Source organism: Typopeltis vanoorti, chromosome 4 (genome assembly GCF_054136105.1).
Source record: "Typopeltis vanoorti isolate ZY-2024b chromosome 4, IOZ_Tvanoo_1.0, whole genome shotgun sequence".
NCBI classification, from domain to species: domain Eukaryota; kingdom Metazoa; phylum Arthropoda; class Arachnida; order Uropygi; family Thelyphonidae; genus Typopeltis; species Typopeltis vanoorti.
This window is the reverse complement of record NC_143552.1, coordinates 163,494,975-163,520,741: the sequence shown is the minus strand read 5'-3', so window position 1 is coordinate 163,520,741 and position 25,767 is coordinate 163,494,975. Positions and strand designations below refer to the sequence as shown.

The following is a 25,767-nucleotide window of genomic DNA, read 5'->3' as shown; positions in this document are numbered from 1 at the left end:
CTGCATCCCATCTTTGTTTTCCAAATTTTAAAACTTTACATTTTGCAACATTGAACTCACATCCTCATTTCCGTGCCTAATCACTCAATTTATTCAAGTCTTCTTGCAAGGCCACAACATCTTCGTTACTCTTTATGGTTCGTCCCAACTTTGCATCATCTGCAAACAACTGAATATCTCCATCCAAATCTTCACTAATATCATTAATATACAAGTTAAACAGTAATGGCCCTAAAACAGACCCTTGAGGCACTCCACTAGTGACTTTCCTTTTCCTGGATATCGCACCCCCATACACAACTTGTTGATACCTATCAGATAGCCAGTCTCCAATCCAATGCACTAATCTAACATCCAACCCCATCTGCTCTAGTTTGACTGTCAATTTATCATGAGGTAATATGATTTCTTATTGTTCTGAACAAAAACAATAATAATAATTAACAAATAATAATTAACTAATAATACTGCCACATTCTTTCCTGGCTGAATCAATAAGTATTTACTGTATTTAGTTTTTGCCATTATGTATCTCAGAGGTTTGGTTTTTGTTTTTGAACTCTTTCAATGTTTCTTATATTACATTTGTATATTAGGATTTACCAGTTCACCTTTGAAAGCTGCACAACTGATTCTTTGATGAATTTTAAAACTTTTGTATATATTTTTTCTTTTTAATGTGATACTCATTTATGCCTTACTCAAAACTAAATAATGATAACTCCCATTTCTTATCCCCTGTATATTCTTGTATCTGAACCAAGTGAAAGATACCACTATCAAAAATAACAGTCAATAAGATTTTTCTTTTTGTTATATGAATATATGAGAGTTCATATATTATTATTATTGTTGTACGAGTGCCTCCATGGAGTCTGAAGATTCATTGTGAGAGACTCAAATTATCTACACAATCTATCATCTCTTCTTGAACCCATTAACAAACAAAGCACTCACAACTCTCCAAGCAAAAAATCTAGTCCTCGCACCCTTACTAACCACACCTGGAAGTTGAATAAAGTTATCTTTATTCAACTTCCAGGGATGACACCTTGTTCTGGCCACTATAGCTAAGTGTTGAAACATTTCCCCTGCATCAATCCTATAAAACCCTTTAAGCAACTTAAATGTTTCTATTATATCCCCTCTTTTTCTCCTATCAACCAACTTCTACAATCCACACATCCTCAATCTATCCTCATAGGGAACAATCCACAGACCACTCACCATCTTGGTCACCCACCTCTGAATCTTCTTCACTGCTTCCTCATCCCCAAGAAACCCAAGAGACCATGATAATCCAGGTGTGGTCATATCAAGGCCTTATAAAGAGGAATAATAACTTCCTTATCTCTACTTGTTACTGTGTTGTGTTCTTCAATAGCCAAGTAATCTTATGGCAACCTTAGCAATATGTCCTCTAAACTTTAGCACTCTGTCTCCACCATCCTTAAATCTCTAGCTTCATCTATTTACCATTTCATCAATGTGGTACACAGCTTGTAATCCATTTATCTCAAAAGGCATAACTTTACATTTCTCCACATTAAACTGACACCCTATTTAAATCATCCTGCAAGCTCTCCACATCACCTTGATTAACTATTACTCTACCTAATTTCGTATCATCAGCAAACAACTGAACATTCATTATCAGGTTATTTCCTATATCATTTATGTACAAATTAAACAGTAGTGGTTCCAGCACTGAGCCTTGCAACACACCACTAGTCACCTGTTTTCGCCTTGATTCTGTCCCTCCATATACCACTTTTTCTATTTGATGTCTGTTCAGCAGCCCCCTCTTATCCACAAAACCAGTGTCACATCCATCCCCATTTATTCTTATTTATGTAACAGAGTTCCATGTGGTATTCTGTCAAATGCCTTTGCAAAATTCAGCAGAATCATCGTGTAGACATTTCCTATATCCAAGTCAGCTTACTCTATTATAAAAAGTTAGTAAATTACTAAGGCATGACCTACCCTTCACAAAGCCATGTTGCCCCTCATTAAATATCATATCTTTATCCACCCATTCTTGAATTCTCTTTTGACCAATTTTTCCAGTAATTTACTACTACACTGAAATACTGATTGGCTATATATATAACTTGCTACTGCAGTCTTAGAACTCCCTTATGCAAGGGAATTATTTTGCCCTCTTTCCACTCCCAGAGCTAAAACTTAAATTAAAGAGCCTAGTCAGAGGCAAAACCCGAGCTGATATCCCATCTAATCCCACAGCTGTATTTACATCGACATTCTGCTATATCCTAAGAACCTCCAATTCATCCACTTCTGTTCCCACATTAGTGTCTGTCACATATGTCAAAGCAGTAACCCCACTTGGATGATATACCCTTGCAAAAGGGTCACTCAGTAATTCAACTATTTTATCTGCTTCTGTCAACTTGTGATCAATATCACTTTTTAAGGTTAATCTTCCATGCACATTATTCCTCTTACTTGCCACGTAATGAAAGAACTCTTTGGGATTTCCTTAAGCCTTCTTGGCTAGTTTCTTCTTGTAACCTGATTTTGCCTTCCTTACCATGCTGGTCACCTTTCTTGCTTGAGCCTTGTACTGTTCACAAGTTTCTTGGTCACCTTTCTTCTTATATACCCTCCACAGCATTTTCTTCTTCTGTAGCTCATGCATAATGATATTACTCATCCATCTAACTCCTACTGATTAACCCTCCTTAACCGTGGTATACAATTTAACACGTTCGCTGCCAACTACGAGTATACTCGTAGTGGGTAAACCTGCTTCACAAGCCAGCTACGAGTATACTCGTATGACGCTTACCGCCGGGAACGAGATTATTGTAGTGACCTTGAAGAAGTGAAAATGCTTGGCTTGTGGGGCTAGCATCAAAACTGTGTATTCTCATAGACCGTATATGCTCTGTACAAGCCAACTACGAGTATACTCGTAGGACGCTTACCTCCGGTAATGAGATTATCGTACTGACCTTGAAGAAGTGAAACTGCTCGGCGTAGGGGAACAGACCATGCCAAAGTAGCGTGGCAGCGAACGTGTTAATATTGCTTCCTCTAGATGATCATTAACTATTGCCCATGCACTACTAACATTTTTACCCTGCAGTGTTTTATGCCATGGCACAGATTTAAGCTTCCTCTTAAGTTTCTCATAATCACCTGCCTTGTAGTTCCACATATACCCCTTCTTATATATATATATATATATAAAGGGTGCTTAAGGGTTAAAGTTGTATAACTGAGAGGAGACCTCCACATAGCCTTTAAAGGAATGAAGAGAACCAACCAGGGCTTCTGACCTAATGTCCAATCCTCATCTTCTCGTGGTGCACCCTGTTGGGTATCTACCTGGATACTGAATGGATGAGGATGGGCTAGCAATTTAGGATTCAGCTGACCAAATTGCATTCTTATTGGCTTAAACCAAAATATAAAATGATGGTACAACATGACAAATTTTTCTGCTGGATGAGGCATGGCCCGGTTAAACAAGGTCCCCGTTGTTTTCGCCAGGAAACCAGGACGAACAGCAAAAAGCCAGCTACTGGAACAAAGCCTAAAGCACACCCCAACTCGATATATCACCAGAGTTGAAGAACAGTACTATCAACATAAGAAGCTTGAATGGCAGAGAAATGGAGCTAGCTGAGGAATTAGATAAGTACCAGATCAATATAATAGGGGTGACTGAAACAAAAAAGACAAAAACTAGTGAGATCTTTCTGAGCAATAAATACAAAATGTTATATTCAGGCAATGACAATCATGGAAAAGAAGAAGTAGCCATAGTATTCAACACTAAATAAGAGACTAATCTTCTTGAATGGCAAGCATTCTCAAGTAGAGAATGCTTGCCATTGATGTGGGCAAATATGAGAATGGAGAACTGGACAATGAAACTTATTTGTATCTATGGTCCCACAGAAGATTCTACTAAGGTAGAAGTAGAGGAATTTTTTGAGGTTTTAGAGAAAGCAACTGACATAATGAAAAAGGAAAAGTTGGTCCTTGTTGGGGATCTAAATAGCAGAGTAGGAAATGATTGTCAGACATACAAAAATATTTTGGGAAAATTGGGAGAAAAGAGTAAAGCTAATAATAATGGCAAATACCTGTTGGTTTTCTGACCAGGACATGGACATGGTTATTACCAACACTATGTTCCAACATTCAAATGTGCACAAATTCACATGGAGAGAAGAAGCAAGGAATAAGAACAGTCTCATTGACTATGTTATTGTTGATAGTGATGTTTTCTCCCTGGTGCAGGACACCAGAGTTTACAGAGGATTTGAAATTGGAAGTGATCACTATTTAGTCTTGAGCAGGATAAAATTGAATTTCATATTGAAAGAATAACATGAAAGAAAGTTTTAAAGTGAATAAACGTTGAGCAGCTCTCAGATGTTAGCTGTAGACTACAATACACAAAGATTATTGAAGAAAAAATGAAAGAGTGTGAGAACAGGAACCAAACCCTGGAGATTCAGTGGCAAGCCTTGAAGAAAACCCTGATTGATTCAGCCAGAGAGGCATGTGGTGAGGTTGTCTGCAAGGATAGAAAAATCAGAACTCCATGGTGGACACAGGAAGAAAAAGAAGAAAGCATATCAAATGTTCCTGGCAAATAAGTCAGCTTGTGCTCTTAGAGAATACAGAGACAAATGTAAGAAAACTAAACACTGTGTAAAACTAGCTAAACAAAAGTCATGGGAGGACTTTGGCAAGAACATCGAAAATAAATACCAAGAAGGTGGTAAGATATTCTGGAGGTTGTTGAAGAAGCTTAGAAATGGAGGAAAGCGTGCTGTAAAAGGAGTTAGAGATGATAAAGGTGACATAAAAACGGGAGAAAAAGGTATCCTTGAAGTATGGAGTAATTACTTCAAAAAACTGCTAAATGAAACAAGCAGTGATGACAGCACAGTGGTAAAAAACAATGACCAGGCATGCAGTCAGGAATACATATCCATACTTGAAGTAGAAAAAGCCATCAAAGGCTTGAAATGTGGAAAGGCAGCAGGAGTAGATGATATTCGACCAGAAATGCTTAAGTATGGTGATATAAATATCTTACAGTGGCTGCACTGCATAGGTCAGAAGGCGTGGACATAGGGACGAATTCCCGATGATTGGAGTAGAGCTCTCATAGTACCCATATATAAAAAGGGAAATAAAACTAAATTTGAGAATTACAGAGGTATTTCCCTACTTAGTGTTCCTGGTAAGATTTATGCTAGTATACTTGAGAAACGGTTGAGAAGAATTGTGGAAGAAAAGCTTGGTGAAGAACAAGCTGGATTCAGGCCAAATAGAGGCTGTCAGGATCAGATCTTCACTTTATGACAAATAGTTGAGAAATCATGGGAATATAACAAAGTTCTGTATTTAAGTTTTGTCGATCTGGAAAAGGCATATGACAAAGTGCCAAGAGAGAAACTGTTTAATACGCTACAGTTATATGGTGTCAATGGGCATTATATCAAGCAATACCTAGTCTTTATTTGAGTTGTTAAATCAGTAGTTAGGATTGAAGGAAGTACAGGAAGATGGTTTAATATTAAATCTGGTGTGAGACAAGGATGTACATTATCCCCTTTGTTATTCATCATCTATATGGATCATATTATGAAAGAAAGTGGTGTTAAACCTGATATCAAAATTGGAGATGTTAATCTCGGCTCTTTGCTTTATGCAGATGATGTTATACTTCTAAATAAATCTGCTACAAGTCTGCAAGATTCCCTGACTAAATTGAATAACTGTTGTAATAGAGATGGTATGAAGGTCAGCAATAAAAAGCCAAAGACAATGAAAATAGGCAGAATCATTGAAAATGTTAACTGTGTTGTGAATGGAGAACCTGTGGAACAAGTAAAACATTTCAGCTACTTAGGCACGATTTTTAGTCATATCGAATGAGAGAAATTAGTCAGAACACTAAATTAGCTGTATACAAGAGAGTGTTCAAATAATTTTAACTTATGGATTTGAAGGCTGGGTCAGAAGTAAAACACTTGACCAAAGACTAGATACCGCAGATATGAGAGTCCTGAGAAAGATTAGAGGCGTTAACAGATGGCATCAATGACAATATCATATTAAAAACGAGGATATTAGGAAGGAATTTGACATTGTCAGCATCCAGGAATGCGTTAGCAAAGCTGATCTCAGGTGGTATGGTCACGTAAACAGAATGGGCGAGGAAAGATTAGCAAAACAAGTGTTCTCTGCCAGGTTGGCAGGAAAACGGTTTAGAGGAAGACCAAGATATAGGTGGATTGATACGGTACAAAGTGCTTTAGACGATAGAAATATAAGATCTGATAATGTTGGAGTCTTGACAAGTAACAGACTGATTTGGAAGAAAATTGTAGACAGGAAGTTAGTAATTATGTAAATTTTTCATGTAGTACTATCATATCCTGTACACCTCTTGAGGGTACATGGCAGGAATTTGATGATATATATATATATACACACTTTACTTGTATGTTGGAACTTGGTGTTAGTAATGATTAGTCCCTGCCTAAACAGAAATCTGTTAAGTATTACTTACTTTGCTGCAAATTTTCCTCAAACATGTTCATATATGTTATATTTGTTTCCTACTCTGCTTTAGGTCTTTAACACGAATGGCTTTCCTTTTTCTTGTCAGCTGTTCCTTCTAATACAAAATATATTCCCCTCATACTTCCCAATATTAACAAGCAAACGAAACACTTCCTTTCAGTACTACCAAAGATATAATTTAAAAAAGAGGTTTAAAGTTGCATTTATTTAGACATATGTGTTGTTTATACATGTTAATAAAGAATTTTAATGTTTTATTAACACCATAAAAGCAAAAAAAAAAAAAAATTAATATTTTATCCCAATATTTCACCTAACAGTAAGTGAGACACTTTCAAGGATAAAGATAATAAAGTTAACAAAATACACACCCTACAAATAATTATCCATTCACTCCTATTATTTGAAGTTATGGAACATTCCAGATTTGTTAATAACAAAATCCGGTGTACAGATAGTAGAAAGCAGTATTTATTGTAGCAGTTGAATGCAGGTGGTATGGCAACACAACTGGAACTCGATGACTTCAAGCGATGTGTCATCGTGGGCTGTCATATTGGTGGCATGTCCATATGTGCCATTGCTGCTCAAATGGAGCATCCAAAATCAACGGTTGGCGATGTGATCAACAAATGGAAATGTTCTGGCATCACATCATGAGTGCAGGAAGTACAGACCATCCTTGATGAGTTCCAGATTGCCAATAATACCATAGTAAGCACTAATACTGTATGAAAAGAACTCCATTTAGTTGGTTTTCATGGAAGGGCAACAGCAGAACACAAGCCAAACATCACAACAACGAACAAGCCAGCTCATCTGGCCTGGTGCAAAGAGCATGTGAACCGGACAACTGACCAGTGGAAAATGGTACTCTGGAGCAATGAATCAAGTTTCACCTGTTTCTAGTCTGATGGCAGGGTGCAGATGTGTGGCAGCCTGGTGGATATTTGTTATCACAGTATGTTGTAAAGTTTGGTGGTGGAGGAGCAATGGTGTGGGTTGCATTCAGCTGGTTTGGAGTGGGACCACTGGTCATTGTCTGTGGTTTCATGAAGGCAGCTAAGTATCTTGATATTCTGGATAATCAGGTGCTGCCTACACTGTGGTGTTTTTATGGAATGAACCCATGTTACTATCAAGACAACAATGCCCCATGCCACAAAGCTGCAGCTGTTATGGAATGGTATGAAGAGATGGGTGTTAAATGACTACTCTGGCCTGCACAGAGTCCTGACCTCAACCCCATCGAACACCTGTGGGATGAATTGGAGCAGCAACTGAAGTCCAGAGCAGCACATCCTCGATCTGTCACTAAACTCATTGCTGCTTTGATGGAGGAATGGAAACAAATTCCACCTGATGTCTGCCACACATTGGTGGAAAGCCTCCCTCAAAGGGTGTAGGAGGTGATCAAAGCCAAAAGTGGACATACCCAATATTAGGGTTCACCTGCTGGTATCAATTGTAAATTGCTGAAGTGTCTGGACAATTATTGGTAGATAGTGTAATTTGAATAAGAACATAAAATATCAAGCAAGTTCAATCAAGCACTCAATACCCTACGTGCAGTTAATCTATTACTCAAAAAAAAAAAAAGACTACACTTCAAATGCAACAGATCATTCTGGAAATCTGTCTATGCTTTACAGAACAGTTCCAATTCTTAACAAGCATTTATGTAGGAATAGGAAACTTCCAAATATCTGGTAGATTCTGCATTTAAATTGACAAAAAAAAAAAAAAAAAAAACTAGCCACCCTTGACTGTGCTCAGAGTGCATAGTCAAAATATTTGAATGCTTGCTTGATATCATTATCTTGTTATCTTTATCCCTGAAAATGCTTTAGTTACTGTCAGGTGAAACAGAATTTACTTCTGTGCTGTTACCAAACCATTAGCAGGTTGAAAAGCCATATTCCAAGAACTGAATACTCTAACACGTTATTTATTATTATTATTATTAACATCAGACCTCCATGGAGTCAGAGACTCATTGTGAGAAGTACACACTATCACACACAATGCTCATCCAACCATGCCTTAAACTGATTCAATGTGTCTACATTCACAACACACTCAGGTAATGCATTCCACTCTCCATCCAAAGAACCTTCTTCTCACTCCTCCTTAAACAATTTCCAGTGATGGCCTCTTGTCTTATCTCCCTCTCTCATTCTATGAAAAATCTCCTCTATGTCAACCTGATAACAACCCCTGACTAGCTTATACATCTCGATCATATTCCCCCCCTCCACCTCCTATTCACAAGGCTTTGCATTTTACATTCTCTCAATCTGTCCTTATGCTCAGTGGTCTTTGGTCAATTCCAAAGACCACTGACCACTTTTGTGAGTCTTCTCTAGACCCTTTCTAACATATCCTCATCACCATGAAAACTCAGCACCCACATCTGTGCACAATAATCCATGAGGCCTGATAAAGGCCTTATACAGTGGCATCATAACCTCTTTATTTCTGCATGTTAGGGTCCTCCGCATTATTGCCATTATCCAATGTGACATCTTCACAACTTGTGCAATGTTGCCCCTGAATTTCAGGTCCTCGTCCACCACCACTCCCAGATCTTTCATCTCTTCTACCTCCTTTAAAGTTTCCCCACAAAGTTTGCATCCCATTGCTGCTTACCAAATTTCAAAAACCTTACACTTTGTAACACTGAACTGACAGTTCCACTTACCTGCCCATTCATGCAATCTATTTAAGTCCTCCTGTAAGGCCATAATATCTGCTTGACTCTGTATACTTCCCAATTTTACATCATCTGCAAACAGCTACATATCACTAGTTAAACCCATCTTAATATCATTAATATACAAATTGAACAAGAATGGTCCCAAAACTGACCCCTGCAGTACACCACTAGTGACCTTCCTTTTTCAGGATACTGCACCCCCCCCCCCATATACAACTTTCTGATACCTATCACACAGCCAGTCAATGACCCAACTCAGAAGTCTGTTATCCAATCCCATCTGTCTCAATTTATTTACCAGCTTGTCATGTGGCAGTCTAACAAAAGCTTTTGCAAAATCCAAGTACATCAATGTATATGCATCTTCCCTATCCAAGACATTTGTCACCTTGTTATAGTACATAAGGAAGTTAGTAACACATGAATTTATAAGTTTCTTTTCCCTAGAAAAAGTTTGATTTGGTGATGCAGCCTTAGGATGCTATATCATCAAAATATCATCCTGGGTGTATACAGCTGCTTCATGCCATTTCAATTTAGTATTGTCTGATATTGTCTATGTATCTCTTTTGAGGCCTACCTCTTTTCCTTAATTCTAAAACACAAGTGTACCACAGTAAAAATCATTTACTGTACACATTTTCATCTTGCATATTGTAAGACATCTTCAGTGTAGCTGGCAAAGAACAGTGAGGAGTCTGAACAAAAGAAACGGAAAATGGCATTGTGTTACATTAGAATCAGTCTATATATGCAGTAGCGTATTGGTTAGGATAAAAACACTATTGGGTTGAGGGTAAAATTAAAACAAAAATAAAAATAAAATACAACCTCTTTAATACAGTGGAGATAACCATTTCACAAACTTTATGGACAGTAAAGCAGTCATTATGATTACGGTTTGGCCAATGAAGTAGGGCTTCTGCACTTTCCTTGAATAAAAGTTCAGATTTATATATTGATCTATATAACATTTGATGTTATCCTGCTAGATCCCATGGCTAGAGGTTTCAATTCCATGCTGTGCTATGGATGTTCCTGATATTTAGAAATAAGTTTCTTGACTGATCTTCCTGTTTGTCCGTAATAAGACAATTTGCATGAATCTTATACTTTAAATTAGGTAGTAGCATTATTCGTGAAAGTTTGTCCTTTGGAGAAGTGAATAGATTGTGAATTTGATTGATCAGTTTGAAGATAGCAATTTATTTTTTACAATCTTTGCTACACATTCAGAAGTGCCTTAAATATAAAGTATAGGAATACTGTGGACTTCTTGTTCTTCTCTTGCATGTTGTATAGGAGGGGGCTGTTAATTAATTTTTGTGTTATTCTTCGGTTGTAGCTATTTGTTTGAAAGTTTCTAGTTCATGTTTGGGCAATCCTTCAGAGAAACAAATTTTGTGTGCACTAGAACTAAGGATTTACAATAACATATTTTTGAGATGGATGGCAAACAGATGCATTATGAATATATCATCCTGTAAAAGTTAGCTTTTCGTAGACAGAAGTAGAAAGTTATCCACCAGGTTCCCATTTGATATGTATGCCTAGAAAGGAATTTCCTCTTGATGAGTCCTTTTTATTATTATTATTATTATTATTATTATTATTCAGGCCTCCATAGAGTCAAAAGACTCATCGTTGGAGGTCCTTCCTAGGAAACACAAGGTCTATGAAGACTCATCATGGGAAGTCCCTCTTAGGAAACACAAAGTCTATCATACCACTCCTTAAACTCATTGGCTGTTCTCGCTCTCACCACTCTATCAGGCAATGCATTCTATGGTTCAACCATCCTCCATGCAAAGAACCACTCCTCACCCTCTTGTTCACAGTTTCCTTTTGTAACTTCCAGGGATGGCCCTTTGTTATCACTCCTTCCAGCTGTTCAACCAAGTGAAAGAACTCCCTAGTATCAACCCTGTAACCACTTCTCAACAGTTTAAAAGTCTCAATCATATCGCCTCTCCTTCTTCTATCCACCAAACTCTGCAGTCCACATTCCCTCAGCCGATCCTCATAACTATCATTGTACAGTCCTGAAACCATCTTTGTTATCTGCCTTTGTACTCTTTCTACAGTTAATTTATCCCCTTCAAATCCTGGGGACCAAATCTGAGAACAATAGTCTAAGTGTGGTCTGATCAGTCTTATACAATGGAATGATAACTCTTTTATCTCTGCTGGTCAGTGTCCTCATTATTGCAGCAATCCTCTGTGTTACCTTCACCACCTTTGCAATATGTCCCATAAATTTCAGGTTTCTATCAATCATCAATCCCAGATCTCTTGTCATGCTTATCTTGTCCCAAACCTCAAGACTGTACATTTTGCTGCATTAAACCGACACCCCCATTCATTTGTTCATTTGCCTTGCTTATTCAAATCCTCTTGCAGGGCTACCACATCTGCACTATTACTAATAATCCTTCCCAACTTCACATCATCTGCAAACAACTGACTATCCCCTTGCAATCCACTGACAATGTCATTGATATAAAGGTTAAACAGTATAGGTCCCAGTACTAAGCCCTGTGGGTAACCCCACTTGTGACCCTCTGCCCTACCATACACAACTCTCTGATACCTATTGGACAGCCAATCAATCCTGAATCAATATAAATTTAATGAAGATGTAAACTGTTGCTTTTTTTTTCGTAGAAATGAACACAGTTCTGCCTCTGTGCACTTCCAAATAGGAAAAACATCATCTATGTAACATAGTCAAATAGACAGTTTTGGGTGGAGAGAGAGAAGATTCTTTCTTCCAGTAATCCTAGATAAAAATTAGTTAGGCTAGCTGATAGCAGTAAGCCCACTGCAGTTCTTTCAATTTGTTTGTATAATTTACCTTTCCATGGGAAGTAACCAACTGTGATCATGAATTTGAATAAGTCAGTAATGTCTGATGGAAATTCTTGGGATAGAAATTCTATTGTCTCATTATGAGGAATACTTGTGGGGGGAGAGAGAGAGAGAGAGAGAGAGACCATGTCAACTTGCCATCATTTCTGAAGATACCAGTTTTATATATTTTATCCTTGCAAGATATTCTATGTAATTTTTTTTTTATCAAAGGAGCTAAAACAAGCTTCACTGTTATCATATAAGTTGGCTAAGTTTGTCAAGTATTGTATAAACAATCATCCATTAATTTTGACTACAACTGAATAAAAAGCTTTTTGAAGTAAATAAAACATGTGATCAAAGGTTTCTGATATTCTAACATTTCTCAAGGATCTGCCTCAGTGAAAATATTCAGTCTATGCAGCTTCTTTCCTTTCTTAATCTACCTTGCTCATCTCTAAGCCACTTGTTAACCAAGTCCTTTACTTTGTTGAGTATAATAATATAGAAGACACCTGGAAAAGACAATAAACATTCCCTATGCTGAGTAATTTTTTTTTTTTTTTGAATAAATGACAAACAGCTCAATGGTTAATAATCCAATTTTCTATATTACAAATACAGAATTGTCCCTCATTTTTGAAAAATTATATATAGAAACTAATTTCAAATGTTATACATATAATGAACAAATTTTATATTTTTCAAATATACATTAATCTAACCTCCTTTAAGTTAATTTCAGATTTTGATATAGCTTCTCTCAATCCAAATTTCCCCTTAAAAAGATTCTGCTTGTTCAGTAAAGATGGCACATCTTTCAATGGACTCATAGGCTTACCTTCTGAAATATTAAAATGCAGACCTACAAAACCAAAACAAAACTGATTAGAAATCTCACTAATTAAAGACAATATGAATGCTTCTTTCCTTGCCAGTCTCATTTAATTTTTAAACATGTGAATATTTAACTTGTTTTAAAATGCCCTTAACAATAATTATTAATTAGCATGATTATAAAAAAAGTTTCTTGAATAAGAAAGAATGAATTAAATTCTTTTGCATGGAGTGAACAATATTTTGAAGGATGAAGCTGAAATATAATATAAATGAAACAGAATGGAATTCTATAAGATTTGCAAATTTTCCAGAAATAAATGTATTATTATTATTATTATTATTTAGGCCTCCAAGGAGACAAACGACTCATTGCAGGAGGTCCTTCCTAGGAAACACAAGTCTATCAAGACTCATCGTGGGAGGTCCCTCCTAGGAAACAAGTCTATCATACCACTCCTTAAACTCATTGACCGTTCTCGATCTTACCACTCTATCAGCCAATGCATTCCATGGTTCAACCACCCTCCATGCAAAGAAACCACTCCTCACCCTCTTTCTCACAGTTTCCTTTCGTAACTTCCAGGGATGGCCCCTTGTCATGACTCCTTCCCGCTGTTCAACCAAGTGAAGGAACTCCCCAGTGTCAACCCTGTAACCACCTCTCAACAGTTTAATTAAAAGTCTCTATCATATCGCCTCTCCTTCTATCCACCAAACTCTGCAGTCCACACTCTCTCAGCCGATCCTCATAACTAACATTGTACAGTCCTGACACCATCTTTGTTATCCACCTTTGTACCCTTTCCACAGTTAATTTATCCCCTTTAAATCCTGGGGATCAGATCTGAGAACAATAGTCTAAGTGTGGTCTGATCAGAGTCTTATACAATGGAATGATAACCATTTTATCTCTGCAGGCCAGTGTCCTTCTCATTATTGCAGCAATCCTCTGTGTTATCTTCACTACCTTTGCAATATGTCCCCGAAATTTCAGTTTTCTATCAATCATCAACCCCAGATCTCTTTCCTCCCCTACTTCCTCCAGTACCTCTCCTCCAATAAAGTATGTAGTGTCCCATCGATATGTTCCAAACCTCAAGACCTTACATTTTGCTGCATTAAACCGATACCCCCCATTTGTTTGCCCATCTTCTAGCTTATTCAAATCCTCTTGCATGACTACCACTCGGCACTATTACTAGCGAGAGATCTTGATGTGACTGTCAATAAGGGACCAAATTGTAGAAGACAAAGCATCAAAAAGGACTGTGATCACAAAGAATTGCTGCAATGATGAGCAAGACATTAAGTTGCAATAAGGTGACTGATTGTCAATAACTAATTGGCAAGCAGTCATCTTATTAAATATTAATAGTGTTTTTATTAATTAACTACGATTAACAGATGAAGAAATATGAATTAAGTGTTTTAATATAGGTAGGTAAGTTGACATACTTAGAAAAATTAAAGATGGAAACTTAAAATTACATAAAATAAATTTGTTAGTTGTAAAATTTAAAATGAAACCAATTACTACATGGAACATTTCAAAGATTGTTTCCTTAAAGACATTTCTCCTAAACCTACAGTGGTACAGATATGTAGATGATATATTTGAAATATGGAAAGGTTCATCATCAGTATTTAAAACTATCTGTTTTAAAAATAAATATGATTCATCTGAGAATTAATTTTACTTTAGAAGAAGCAAAAAAAACAATTAACTAGGTTTTTTAGATATTTTAATTCTTTGTCAACCAGATGGGTAGTTTATAATTTCCTATTTTTAAAAAAAGAGATGCATATTGATTAACATGAAAATTCATGTTAATTTTATTATTATTACGTAACACCTTCAGAGAGTCCAAAGACTCACTGAGGGAGGGCACCTACTCTACAACTCTCCATCTCCACCAATCCACCAACTACCTTCAGCATCTACACCAACGGCATCTACCGCCGACCACCAAAACTAGTATTTTCACAGACAATCACAAACACACATGCTCACAATGGGATTCAAACCCGCAGCCTTTTGGCTGGAGAGTGGATACGCTAACCACTCAGCCAACCAGGCCGGAAATTTCCATCATCATACTAGTAAAAGATTGGAACTATTAAAACCCTGTTACGTTATAATGTAACAGGGTTTTAATAGTTCAAATTTGTTCCTGAACAAATATTATGTTCATAATATTTGTTCCACTGAAGGTCTTTTACAACAAGAAATGAATTACATCAAATCTGCTTTAATGAAAGATGGATTAAATGAATTAAGAAAGCCTTTAACAGCATTAGAAAACCAGTCTCTAAATCTGTTTAATTTGTTCATTAATGATATAGGAAAGGATTTGAGAGGAACTGTCCAGTTATTTGCCAGCCTGGCTAGCCGAGTAGTTAGCATATCTGCTCTCCAGCCAAAAGGCTGCGGGTTCGAATCTTGCCGTGGGCATGGATGTTTGTGATTGTCAGTGGAAATACCAGTGGTGATGGTTGACGATAGATGCCGTTGGTGTAGTTGCGTGGTTGGTATAATTGGTGGATTGTGGGTGGTGACAGGGTTGTAGGGCAGATGCCCTCCCTCAGTGAGTCTTTCGACTAACTGGAGGTGACAAATAATAATAACATTTGCCGACAATGCAAAGTTGGGTAGAGCAACACTTAATACAGATGACGTCAAAATTTTGCAGGATGATTTGATAAATTGGCAGACTGAGCAAAGGAAAATGGATGTCAGTTTAATGTGGCAAAGTGTAGGTTATGCATTTTGGGATGAAAAGATTACCACGTGTATACCACATTGGTGGAACTGTACTCCAGAAAACTGATGGGATGGGATGACATGGGAGTGTTAGTGGATAGGAAGTTAAAGTTTAGGGGCCCATAGCAAAAGTGGCTAAAACAGCTCATCAGATCACTTGGTTACTGAAGAACATTTTGATGAGCAGAGACAAGCTGGTTATTGAGCCTTGATAAGATCCAATCTTGACTACTGCATGCAGATCTGAGTTTAGAGGTTTCTTGATGATGAGGAGGAGGTGAAGATCCAGAGGCGAGTGACCAAGATGGTAGCAGGTGTGTGTGTGTGTGGGGGGGTGAAGCTAGAGTTGACCATATTATTATTATTATTATTATTATTATTATTCAGGCCTCCAAGGAGTCAAAAGACTCATCGAGGGAGGTCCTTTCTAAGACATAAAGTCTGTCAAGACTCATCGAGGGGAAGTCCCCCCCTGAGAAACACAAAGTTTATCATACCACTCCTTAAACCCACTGACCGTTCTCACTCCCACCACTCCATCAGGCAATGCATTCCACGGCTCAACCACCCTCCACACAAAGAAACCACTCCTTACCCTCTTGCTCACAGTTTCCTTTCGTAACTTCCAGGGATGGCCTCTTGTCATCACTCCTTCCCGCTGATCAACCAAGCGAAAGAACTCCCCAGTGTCAACCCTGTAACCACCTCTCAACAGTTTAAAAGTCTCAATCATATCACCTCTCCTTCTTCTATCCACCAAACTCTGCAGTCCACATTCTCTCAGCCGATCCTCATAACTATCCTTGTACAGTCCTGAAACCATCTTTGTCATCCGTCTTTGTATCCTTTCCACGGTTAATTTATCCCCTTCAAATCCTGGGGACCAAATCTGAGAACAATAGTCCAAGTGTGGTCTGATCAGAGACTTATACAACGGAATGATAACCCTCTTATCTCTGCAGGTCAGTGTCCTTCTCATAATAGCAGCAATCCTCTGTGTTACCTTCACCACCTTTGCAATATGTCCCCTAAACTTCAGGTTTCTATCAATCATCAACCCCAGATCTCTTGTCTCCCCTACTTCCTCCAGTATAACTCCTCCCATAGAGTATGCAGCATCCCATCGATGTTTCCCAAACCTCAAGACCTTACATTTTGCTGCATTAAACTGACACCCCCATTCATTTGCCCATCTATCTAGCTTATTTAAATCCTCTTGCAGGGCTACCACATCTGCACTATTACTAATAATCCTTCCAAGCTTCGCATCATCCGCAAACAACTGAATATCCCCCTGCAATCCACTGGCTATGTCATTGATATAAAGGTTAAACAATATAGGTCCTAGTACTGAGCCCTGTGGGACCCCACTTGTAACCCTCTGCCTCCTGGAAACTGCTCCACCATACACAACTCTCTGATACCTATCAGACAGCCAATCCTGAATCCAGTTGACCAATCTGACATCCAGACCCATGTGCTGCAACTTAAATATCAGCTTATCATGTGGCACCCTGTCAAATGCCTTCGCCAAGTCTAAGAAAATTGCAGTATATGCCTTTCCCTCATCTAATGCTCTTGTAACTTTATTATAAAAGGCTAGCATATTGCTAAAACAAGAGCGTCCTTTCACAAATCCATGTTGATTCTCACAGATAACATTACCCTCATCTGCCCAATGCTGTACACGGTCCCTCACTACTTTCTCCAAGATCTTAACAACTACTGATGACACACAGACTGGCCTATAATTAGACACTTCCAGTCTGTTACCACCCTTATGCAATGGCACTATCTTACCTTCCTTTCATTCCCTGGGCACCTTTGCCAAAGCCAGACTTTCATTGAAAAGCCACGTTAAAGGTATTGTCAATTCCCTAGCACATTCTCTCAAAACTCGTGGCGAAATACCATCCAGTCCCACAGCTTTACTGACATCCAGAGTACTCAGTATCTGAAACACACTCTCCTCCTGTACCTCCAGACCTCGTACCAGTCCTATCCCTCTAGCATTAAAACTGACTCCTCTAGGATGAAATACTCCAATAAAGTGTTCATTGAACAATTCCACTATGTCCTCTGCATCAGTCACTCTATTCCCATTTTTATCCCACAATATCATTCTTCCACAGTCATTTCTCCTCCTACTGGCCACATAGCTAAAAAATTCCCTAGGATTTTCTTTGGATCTTAGGGCCAATCTCCTCTCATATTCCAGTTTCGCTTTCCTTACCACACGAGTCACTCTTCTGGCCTGTGTCTTATATTCCTCATGCATCTCTTCACCTGTCTCCTTATATCTCTTCCATAGCCTCTTTTTCGCATGCAATTCCTGTTTAATATTGTTTGTCATCCACTTTACTCCAAATTGCGCCCTCTTCTTCACTCGTGGTATACAACTTACCATTGCTGATAACAAATATTCTTTCACAATTTCCCACGCACTGGTGATATCGCGGCCTTCCAATTCCTCCCTCCATGAAACTTCCCGAAGTTGACGTCTAAGACTATTATAATCACCTGCCTTATAATTCCACATAAGTTCCCGTCTCTTTGATACTCCTGCATGTCTATTCATTTTCCAAGTCAAAACCATATGGTCACTCTCTCCAACTGGTGGGAGAGACGTCAACTCAGTTATTATCAACTCTTCTGATGCTATAACCAAATCCAAAATTTTTGAACCTCTTGTTCCCTCTGTTACATGTTGCCTAAGACATTTGTCCCTCAAGAATTCTAGAAATTCCATTCCCCTATTGTTACATGCATCTTCCTCTCTCCAATTTATACTACTGAAGTTAAAATCTCCCATAACAATCATTCTTCTTGCACTTGCCAAACTTAGCTGTCTAAACATCTCCTGGTCCCCATCCTCTGTGCTCCTGGGTCTGTAGCAACACCCCACTAAATATCCTGTCTTGCCTACCTCTACCTCACACCATACGCTCTCAAAATCATTTGTCTCACTACCTTCCAAATTCTCCACTCTTAGAGGACATAGGTCATCACTTATCATAAGCAGCACCCCACCACCACGCTTTCCCCTCCTATCCTGGCGAAAAATGCTATACCCAGTGACTTCTATTCCTGTTTTTATATCCCCTTCTGTCAACCACGTCTCAGTGATCGCAATAATTTTTGGCCAGGCTGATGCTATCTGCGCCACCAATTCCTCTCCCTTATTCCGGATACTCCTGGCATTAGTATACAGCATATAAATGCCATTGTTTCTATACCCAGCATTATCCCTTCTAGACTCCACTGGGCTCAGTCTTACCTGACATTGTCTCCCTTCTCCCAAGTATCCATTCCCACAAGAGGCCACCCCTGCTATCATCCTCCCTGGGATACACTGACTCGTTCAGAACAGCAATCTCTCCAGATGCCTACGTCCTTCCTCATTCAAATACAAACGGTCTCTCGCAAACAACTCCTCTCTTTCCTCAAACGCACTCCAAGCATCCACATATACCAGTCCTCTCTTGTCACACATTCTCGCTATTATGCCATTCAATATCACCGCTCTTCTGCTCAGCTCATCATTATCATACCTAGGCAACACGCACACTATTTTTCCTCTCTCTGTCTTCTTCCGTACAGTCTCAAGCAAAAATCTCATATCTCTCGCTGCCCGACTTACATTACCACTCAAGTCATTCGTTCCTACCATCACAATCATCTCATCCACCCTTTCACTTCTCTTAATTGCCATAGCCACCCTTTCTATTGTTCCTCCTGGCAAACACTCCTCACGCATCCTATCCTGAACACCACGGATCATTGAGTCACCATACATTATACCTCTTACCATTCCATCGCTCCTATTGTTTCCATTCTCTCCTCTTCTTTCATTCCCATAAGAAAACTGTTGACAGGAAGTTAGCAATAATGAAAATAAAGAAAAACTTAATCATGTAGTACTTATTTGGCAAGTTCCTTAAGGAGCATAACTGGAAAAATTACATTGTATGTAATTTTTCCAGTTAAAAAATCAGCTAACACCTTTTATTCCCATATAGGGAGTATGGTGAGGCCATTTTAGTCCTATCAAACATTTGGAGACTGAGCGGGCAGTTCAATCTCCACTGGTAGCCAATCAGAGATAGCTTGCCCAAGGCTATCAGTAATTAAGCGGCAAGCAGTGAAGAGATGTTTTTTTTACTAAGCAGTTTAAGGAAATTACAACGAGGATATACATTAAAATAAATTTTAATACACTTCCAATATTTTGGCAACGTCACGTTGCCATTTTCATAGGAACTTAAAAACAAGACATATGCACGCAAGCACAACAAACAGTAAATGAGGACGAAGTAGGAAGCTATTCTTTCTCCTAAAAGTCCTGATGGTTCCCCCTAGCGAGCAATGTTGGTATTCTTGGGTAATTGGGCTGAAGGTCTTCTGATGTAGGTTTCCCAAATTTGGGGCAGTCTCATGCAACCAAATTTGTTGAGGTTTGGATTGTTTCTTAGGGCTGAGGCTGATTCCATGAAAAGCCTTTCGTATTTGAATTTACTACGGTGTATTATCATGTTGATACGGTGTTGATTCGTAGTAGAGGTTCGGTGTAGTGGTTGAGACAGTTGTAGGTATCCTCCCACGATGAGTCTTCAGACTCCTTGGAGGTGTCAGGAATAATAATAATAATACACCGTAGTAAATTCAAATACGAAAGGCTTTTCATGGAATCAGCCTCAGCCCTAAGAAACAATCCAAACCTCAACAAATTTGGTTAAATGAGACTGCCCAAATTTGGGAAACCTACATCAGAACACATTCAGCCCAATCGCCTAAGAATACCAATGTTGCCTGCTAGGGGGCACCATCAGGACTTTTAGGAGAAAGAATAGCTTCCTGCTTCGTTCTCATTTACTGTTTGTTGTGCTTGCGTGCACGTGTCTTGTTGTTAAGTTCCTATGAAAATGGCAACGTGATGTTGCCGAAATATTGGAAGTGTATTAAAATTTATTTTAATGTATATCCTAGTATACATTGTAATTTCCTTAAGCTGTTTAGTAAAAATGCATAATCAACGTCTAAGTCTTTCCATGAGAAGTGAAGAGATATGCTCAACAAGTGCCACCATCTTGTGGTCCCTAACCCTAACATAATATATTTTTAATGTCTGAAATAGTGTCGATTCTACAGTCAATTTTCTTGAATTTACGAGACGAAAAATCCAAGTTTCCAGGAGAAAAAAACCCACTTGCCTGCATCAGAGATCAACTAACTCACAAACAGGTCGAAAAAAGGCTTAGAAAAATTTCCTCTAGTCGCCAACTAAATTTGAAACCAAGTCTTCTTTCATGAGGTCAAGCGTAGTGGTGTGCAAATGCCTCATTCATTGAGCTACACAGGGCTTTCTATTTTCCTTTTCATTTCATTATTTTTTTTAATAACAAAAACAAATATGCCCAAGGCTAGTGCCTCGGGCATATTTGTTCATTCCATAATTTTTGTTCATTCCAAATTTTCATTCCGTAAATTGAATGCACATTCTTCTGGCTAGATTATCTGTTTTGAAGGATGAAAATTTTCACCACCTCCAAATGAGACCAGCTAATTCACATTCAGTTGAAAAGCCATTATATTCTTTACTTCCTAGACAGAATTTGAACACAATCTTTCTTACCAAAGAGTACTGTTGATACTAACTGAGATATGAAGAGTGGTTACCAAAAATGTTTATAAGATTGATGCAGAAGAAATTTTCTTGCAATTGATAAGAATAAAAAATTATCCTTGGAAACTATTGCAAAAGAGTATGGTTAGCAAGAGCATGAAAAAGTTTTTTTTGCTTAAAAAAAGATGAATGTGTTGGAATGGGTTGCTACAGTTTGTTGCTTTGTCAGTAAACAAGTTCAAGAGGTATATAAGTATCGCATGAATAACAGTGTGAGTCTTCAAACTCCAAGGAGAAGCACAAATAGTAATAATAATATAACATGAACAGTTTTCATGTTCTGTCTAATGTCTGTATATTTTTTAACCTTCTATGCTCTTTCAATTCCCAAATAATATACTTCTTTCCATAGTACTTTGGTATAAGTCCGTTACTGTGTGTCTGTCTTTCTCTTTCTCTCTCTCTGTGTGTGTGTGTGTGTCTTTCTTTCTTTCTCTCTCTCTACACTCACATACAGAAAAAAGTACTAGAAAAATTGGTTAGAAATAGAATATAGGCCTGAATTGATGGACATAACATTTCTATGATGGTGAGCATGGGTTTGTGAAGGGTAGGTCTTGTTTTAGGTATGTGCTTACATTTTTGTGATAAGGTGATGAATATGTTGGATAAGGGAGATTCGTATACAGTGATTTTCTTCTCATCTTCATCTTCCTTATTCCCTCTTTTACCTTGCAGTGTCAAGGGTTTATTAATCATCGGACCTCAAACTGTTCACAGGATAAGGTGGTCAACCCTACGCCCCAGTGTATCCTATGTCTGTAGTGTTGAGTTCTCAAGGCTGGTTTGCCTGCTTTGTGATTTTCTTGGACTTTGCAAAGGTATTTGATAGATTACCACATGACAGATTGGTGTATAAGATGCAGAAGATGGGATCAGATAACAGATTGGTTAGATAGACTGAAGACTGGCTTTCTGAAAGTTGTGTATGATGCAGGGCCAGTCAGAGAGTATCCAATGCCCCTAGGCAAAGAAAATTTAGGTGCCCCTATACACTGTCTCTCTATATATATTTTGTCATACTCACACAAGCACACATACACCTACGTCTTATCGTCCCTAGGCGATTGCCTAGGTTCACCTAATGATAAAACTGGCCCTGGTATGATGGAGTAGTGTCTCAGAAAAAGAAGGTGACCAGTGGCATAACTTAGGGTTCTGTTCTTGGGCCCATACTGTTAAACGTATTTGTTAATGATATTTCATGAGGATTGACTGGGATCTTCAAAGGTTTGCCGATTATGCAAAGTTAGGTAGAAATATCAGGAGTAGTGCTGATGTTATTTCTCTACAGGAAGATATGAATACACTTTTAACTTGGACTAATGAGGGGGGAATTGCAATTTTAATATGTTACACTTTGGGATATAAGCTACATACTGTATTGGTGGAGCTGTACTTCAGGAAGCAGATAAGATTCAGGATCTTGGGGTGATAATAAACAGTGGATGGAAGTTCCTAAGGCATATTGCAAGTGTTGTAATGTTGCACATCACACTGCTGTTATGATAAAAAGGTATACTGACATGTAGGGATAAGGAAGTGGTGGCACCTTTATATAAAGCATTGGTAAGACTACATATGGACTATTGTCAAATTTGGTCAGCTATTTTTCATTGTGATATGAAAACACTAGAAAAGGCCCAAAGACGAATGGCCAAAGTGAGTCTTTGGTCATTCTGGAGTTGGTTATGAAGAGCATTTGAGAGAATGTGGATTACAGGATAGTAAGAAAAGAGGAGATATGATAGAGATCTTCAAATTAGTTAAGAGATTCTATCAGATTAATACAGAAGGAATTATAAAAAGAGTGGATGTTAAGATGGGAAGAATGAGAAGCCATCCCTGGAAGTTGTATAAAGATATGGCAAAGAAGGTTGTGAGGAGTAATTTTTTTTTTTTTTATGTGGAGAGTCGTTAGTGTGTGGAATGCATTGACAGAGCTATTTGTGAATGCTGGGGGTGTAAATAACTTCAAAGTTCATTATGAATGGCACATTACTGATTGAGTGGGCCTCTCACAATGAGTCTGTTAACTCCATGGAGGTTACCAAAATAATAATATGTTATAACTCTAAGTTTTAGGTACATAAGTTGTAACTCTAATGAACTGCTTGGCATTATAGATATATTGTAATAATTAGGCAGTATAGAATATGAACACTTATCTGTAACTATCACCATTCATAAGAACATGCTAAAACACAATTTTTTATTTAATGTCCCTACCATTCTAAAAATCAGCAACAACAAATTTTCAAAACAAATATTTTACTACCACAATACATAACAAAAGTTAACTATAAATGACATGGAGCTCAGTATTTTGAAAATTATAAAAAAATTATCATCTTTATTCACATTTTTATTAATACATTCCTCTTCAAACTATCTTTTTCAAATTTTACAAAAATGATATTTTTATGTGGTGGAGACGGAGAGTTGTAGATTAGGTGCCCTCCCTGGATGAGTCTTTGTACTCCCTAGAGGTGTCACATAGCAATATTTTCGGTTCAAAATATGACTCAATAATATTAAGAGCCAGAACTATCAACACGGACAAAAAAATTAATACAATAAAATATAATAATAATAAAAATAACAGTCCTAGTTCCTAGGGTTCCAGTCAAGTATTAAACAAAGAACAAAACCATAACCTACCAATGGTAGCAGTATTCAATAAACTTTTTAGTTGTTTCACGGCATCCACAGCACACCCGGAAACCATCACAGAAACGGAACGAATAGACCCCTTAGTAATGCATTCAACTATTCCATCGTTTCGTTTCTCGCAGTAACCAAAATCATCGGCATTGATTATTAAAGCTCTCATGGTTAACTTAGCTTGCTGCAAACCTTTACCACGTGCAATTGTTTCCAGTAAACATGCTTACACATTCATTTCCAGTATAGGTTTGCATCCGTATATCGTATAATTCACTAATACATTTACAAGTAAATACGTATCCATAATTCCAAAGTCTGAAGATAAACGTATCCATAGTTCCAAGATCTGAAGATAAACGTAAGATATTTAAGCCATTTGCGTTTTGCAGATGACACAGTTAGCTTTACTTCAACTGCACATGAATTACAGAATGCCGGCAAAGGTTGGTCGAATGGTAGAGCCTCCGCTACTAATGGCCAAGCAAAAAGTTAAGCAAGTTTGAGCGCGGTTAGTAGTTCGAAGAAGCTCGATGTTCTCCCTCGATGAGTCTTTGGACTCCCGGGAGGTATCACATAATAATAATGACAACAGGTTCTTATCCATAAGCCAAACTGCTAGCAAAACAGATGGCTTAAACCTAAAGAATACCCAAGTTATGTTCAATAGTTATGTACAGCCAGAAATAATAAAAATCAATAATGGTGAAACTGAACAGTAAATCATTAAATATACTTAGGACAATGGATTAAATTATTATGGAAGAAATTAAAAGACATACAATGCTTTGTGGAAAGCAGTTGGAACATTACAGCTAGTCACCATAATGCCTGAAAAGGAAAGTTTTTAACCAATGTATTCTTTCTATATTGACAAATAGCTTTGAAACATGACACAAAATGCAAAAGAAATTCCAAAATTGAAAACAACATCAGCATGGAAAGAAGTGGGCTTGGTATCACAAAACTGGATCACAAATGGAATACGTGGATTGGAAATCACACCAAAGTCTCTGACGATATTATTGAAAGAGTAAAGACATCTGAAGTGGTAATGTCATCAGAGACTTTGGTGTTTAGTTTTTAAAAAATAGTCATATCAGTTAAAAATTGTGTTAGTATTAGATTGTACTGTGGTGTTAATTAGATTTAAGTTAGAAGTTTTGTTTTAAATATAGTATTTTTGCACAGTAAGTACATAGCGTACCACATGGCACCGATGCGAAGCAGAAGAATGGCATCCAAGGCTTCATTAAAAATTCAACCAAAGGGACTTCGTACAGTGCAATGTCTGCGAGATGTATGCACAGGGCCCGCATTTACCATAAAGCGCATTAGGCGCAAGCTGGGACCTCACTCTCTATGGGGACCGCATTTTAAACCTTACTCCCCACAAACAACAATATTAAAGCAGCCTAGTTATAGTTGCAAAATAAAATACTCATTTTTAAATATTAAATTCATAATATAAAAATCAGAGGCTGCTAAAATATTTGTCAAGCTAAAAAAAGTGAAATATCATAGGTAAGTAAAGGAAATTCCAAGTAACACAGTACACGTAAAGACCAGTGACACAGAGGTCGCTCCACCACAGTTAATCCGTTAACGGCTCTAAAATCGCAGTTCAAGGATTAACGGGGAAGGGGAGTAATTGCATGATAAAAGGTAGAATGC

At 37.8% G+C, this 25,767-nt stretch overlaps 1 protein-coding gene across 3 annotated transcripts in view; it reads right to left on the bottom strand.

Moving 5' to 3' along the window:
* Positions 1–25,529, bottom strand: part of LOC150107815 (carbohydrate deacetylase-like) — a 72,817-nt gene extending 47,288 nt beyond the window's left edge. The window contains exons 1-2 of one of the 3 annotated variants that reach the window (XM_090391577.1): positions 25,301–25,529; positions 12,871–13,010 (exon numbers count right to left, since the gene is read on the bottom strand). In XM_090391577.1, the coding sequence (XP_090247703.1) occupies positions 12,871–13,010; positions 25,301–25,412 (252 nt within the window). In that variant the 5' untranslated portion in view covers positions 25,413–25,529. Of the gene's footprint in view, positions 1–12,870; positions 13,011–24,090; positions 24,812–24,875; positions 24,943–25,300 lie in introns of those variants that run through there. The other 2 variants (XM_090391578.1, XM_090391575.1) reach the window with 2 other exon arrangements.
* Between the last annotated feature and the right edge of the window lie 238 nt (positions 25,530–25,767).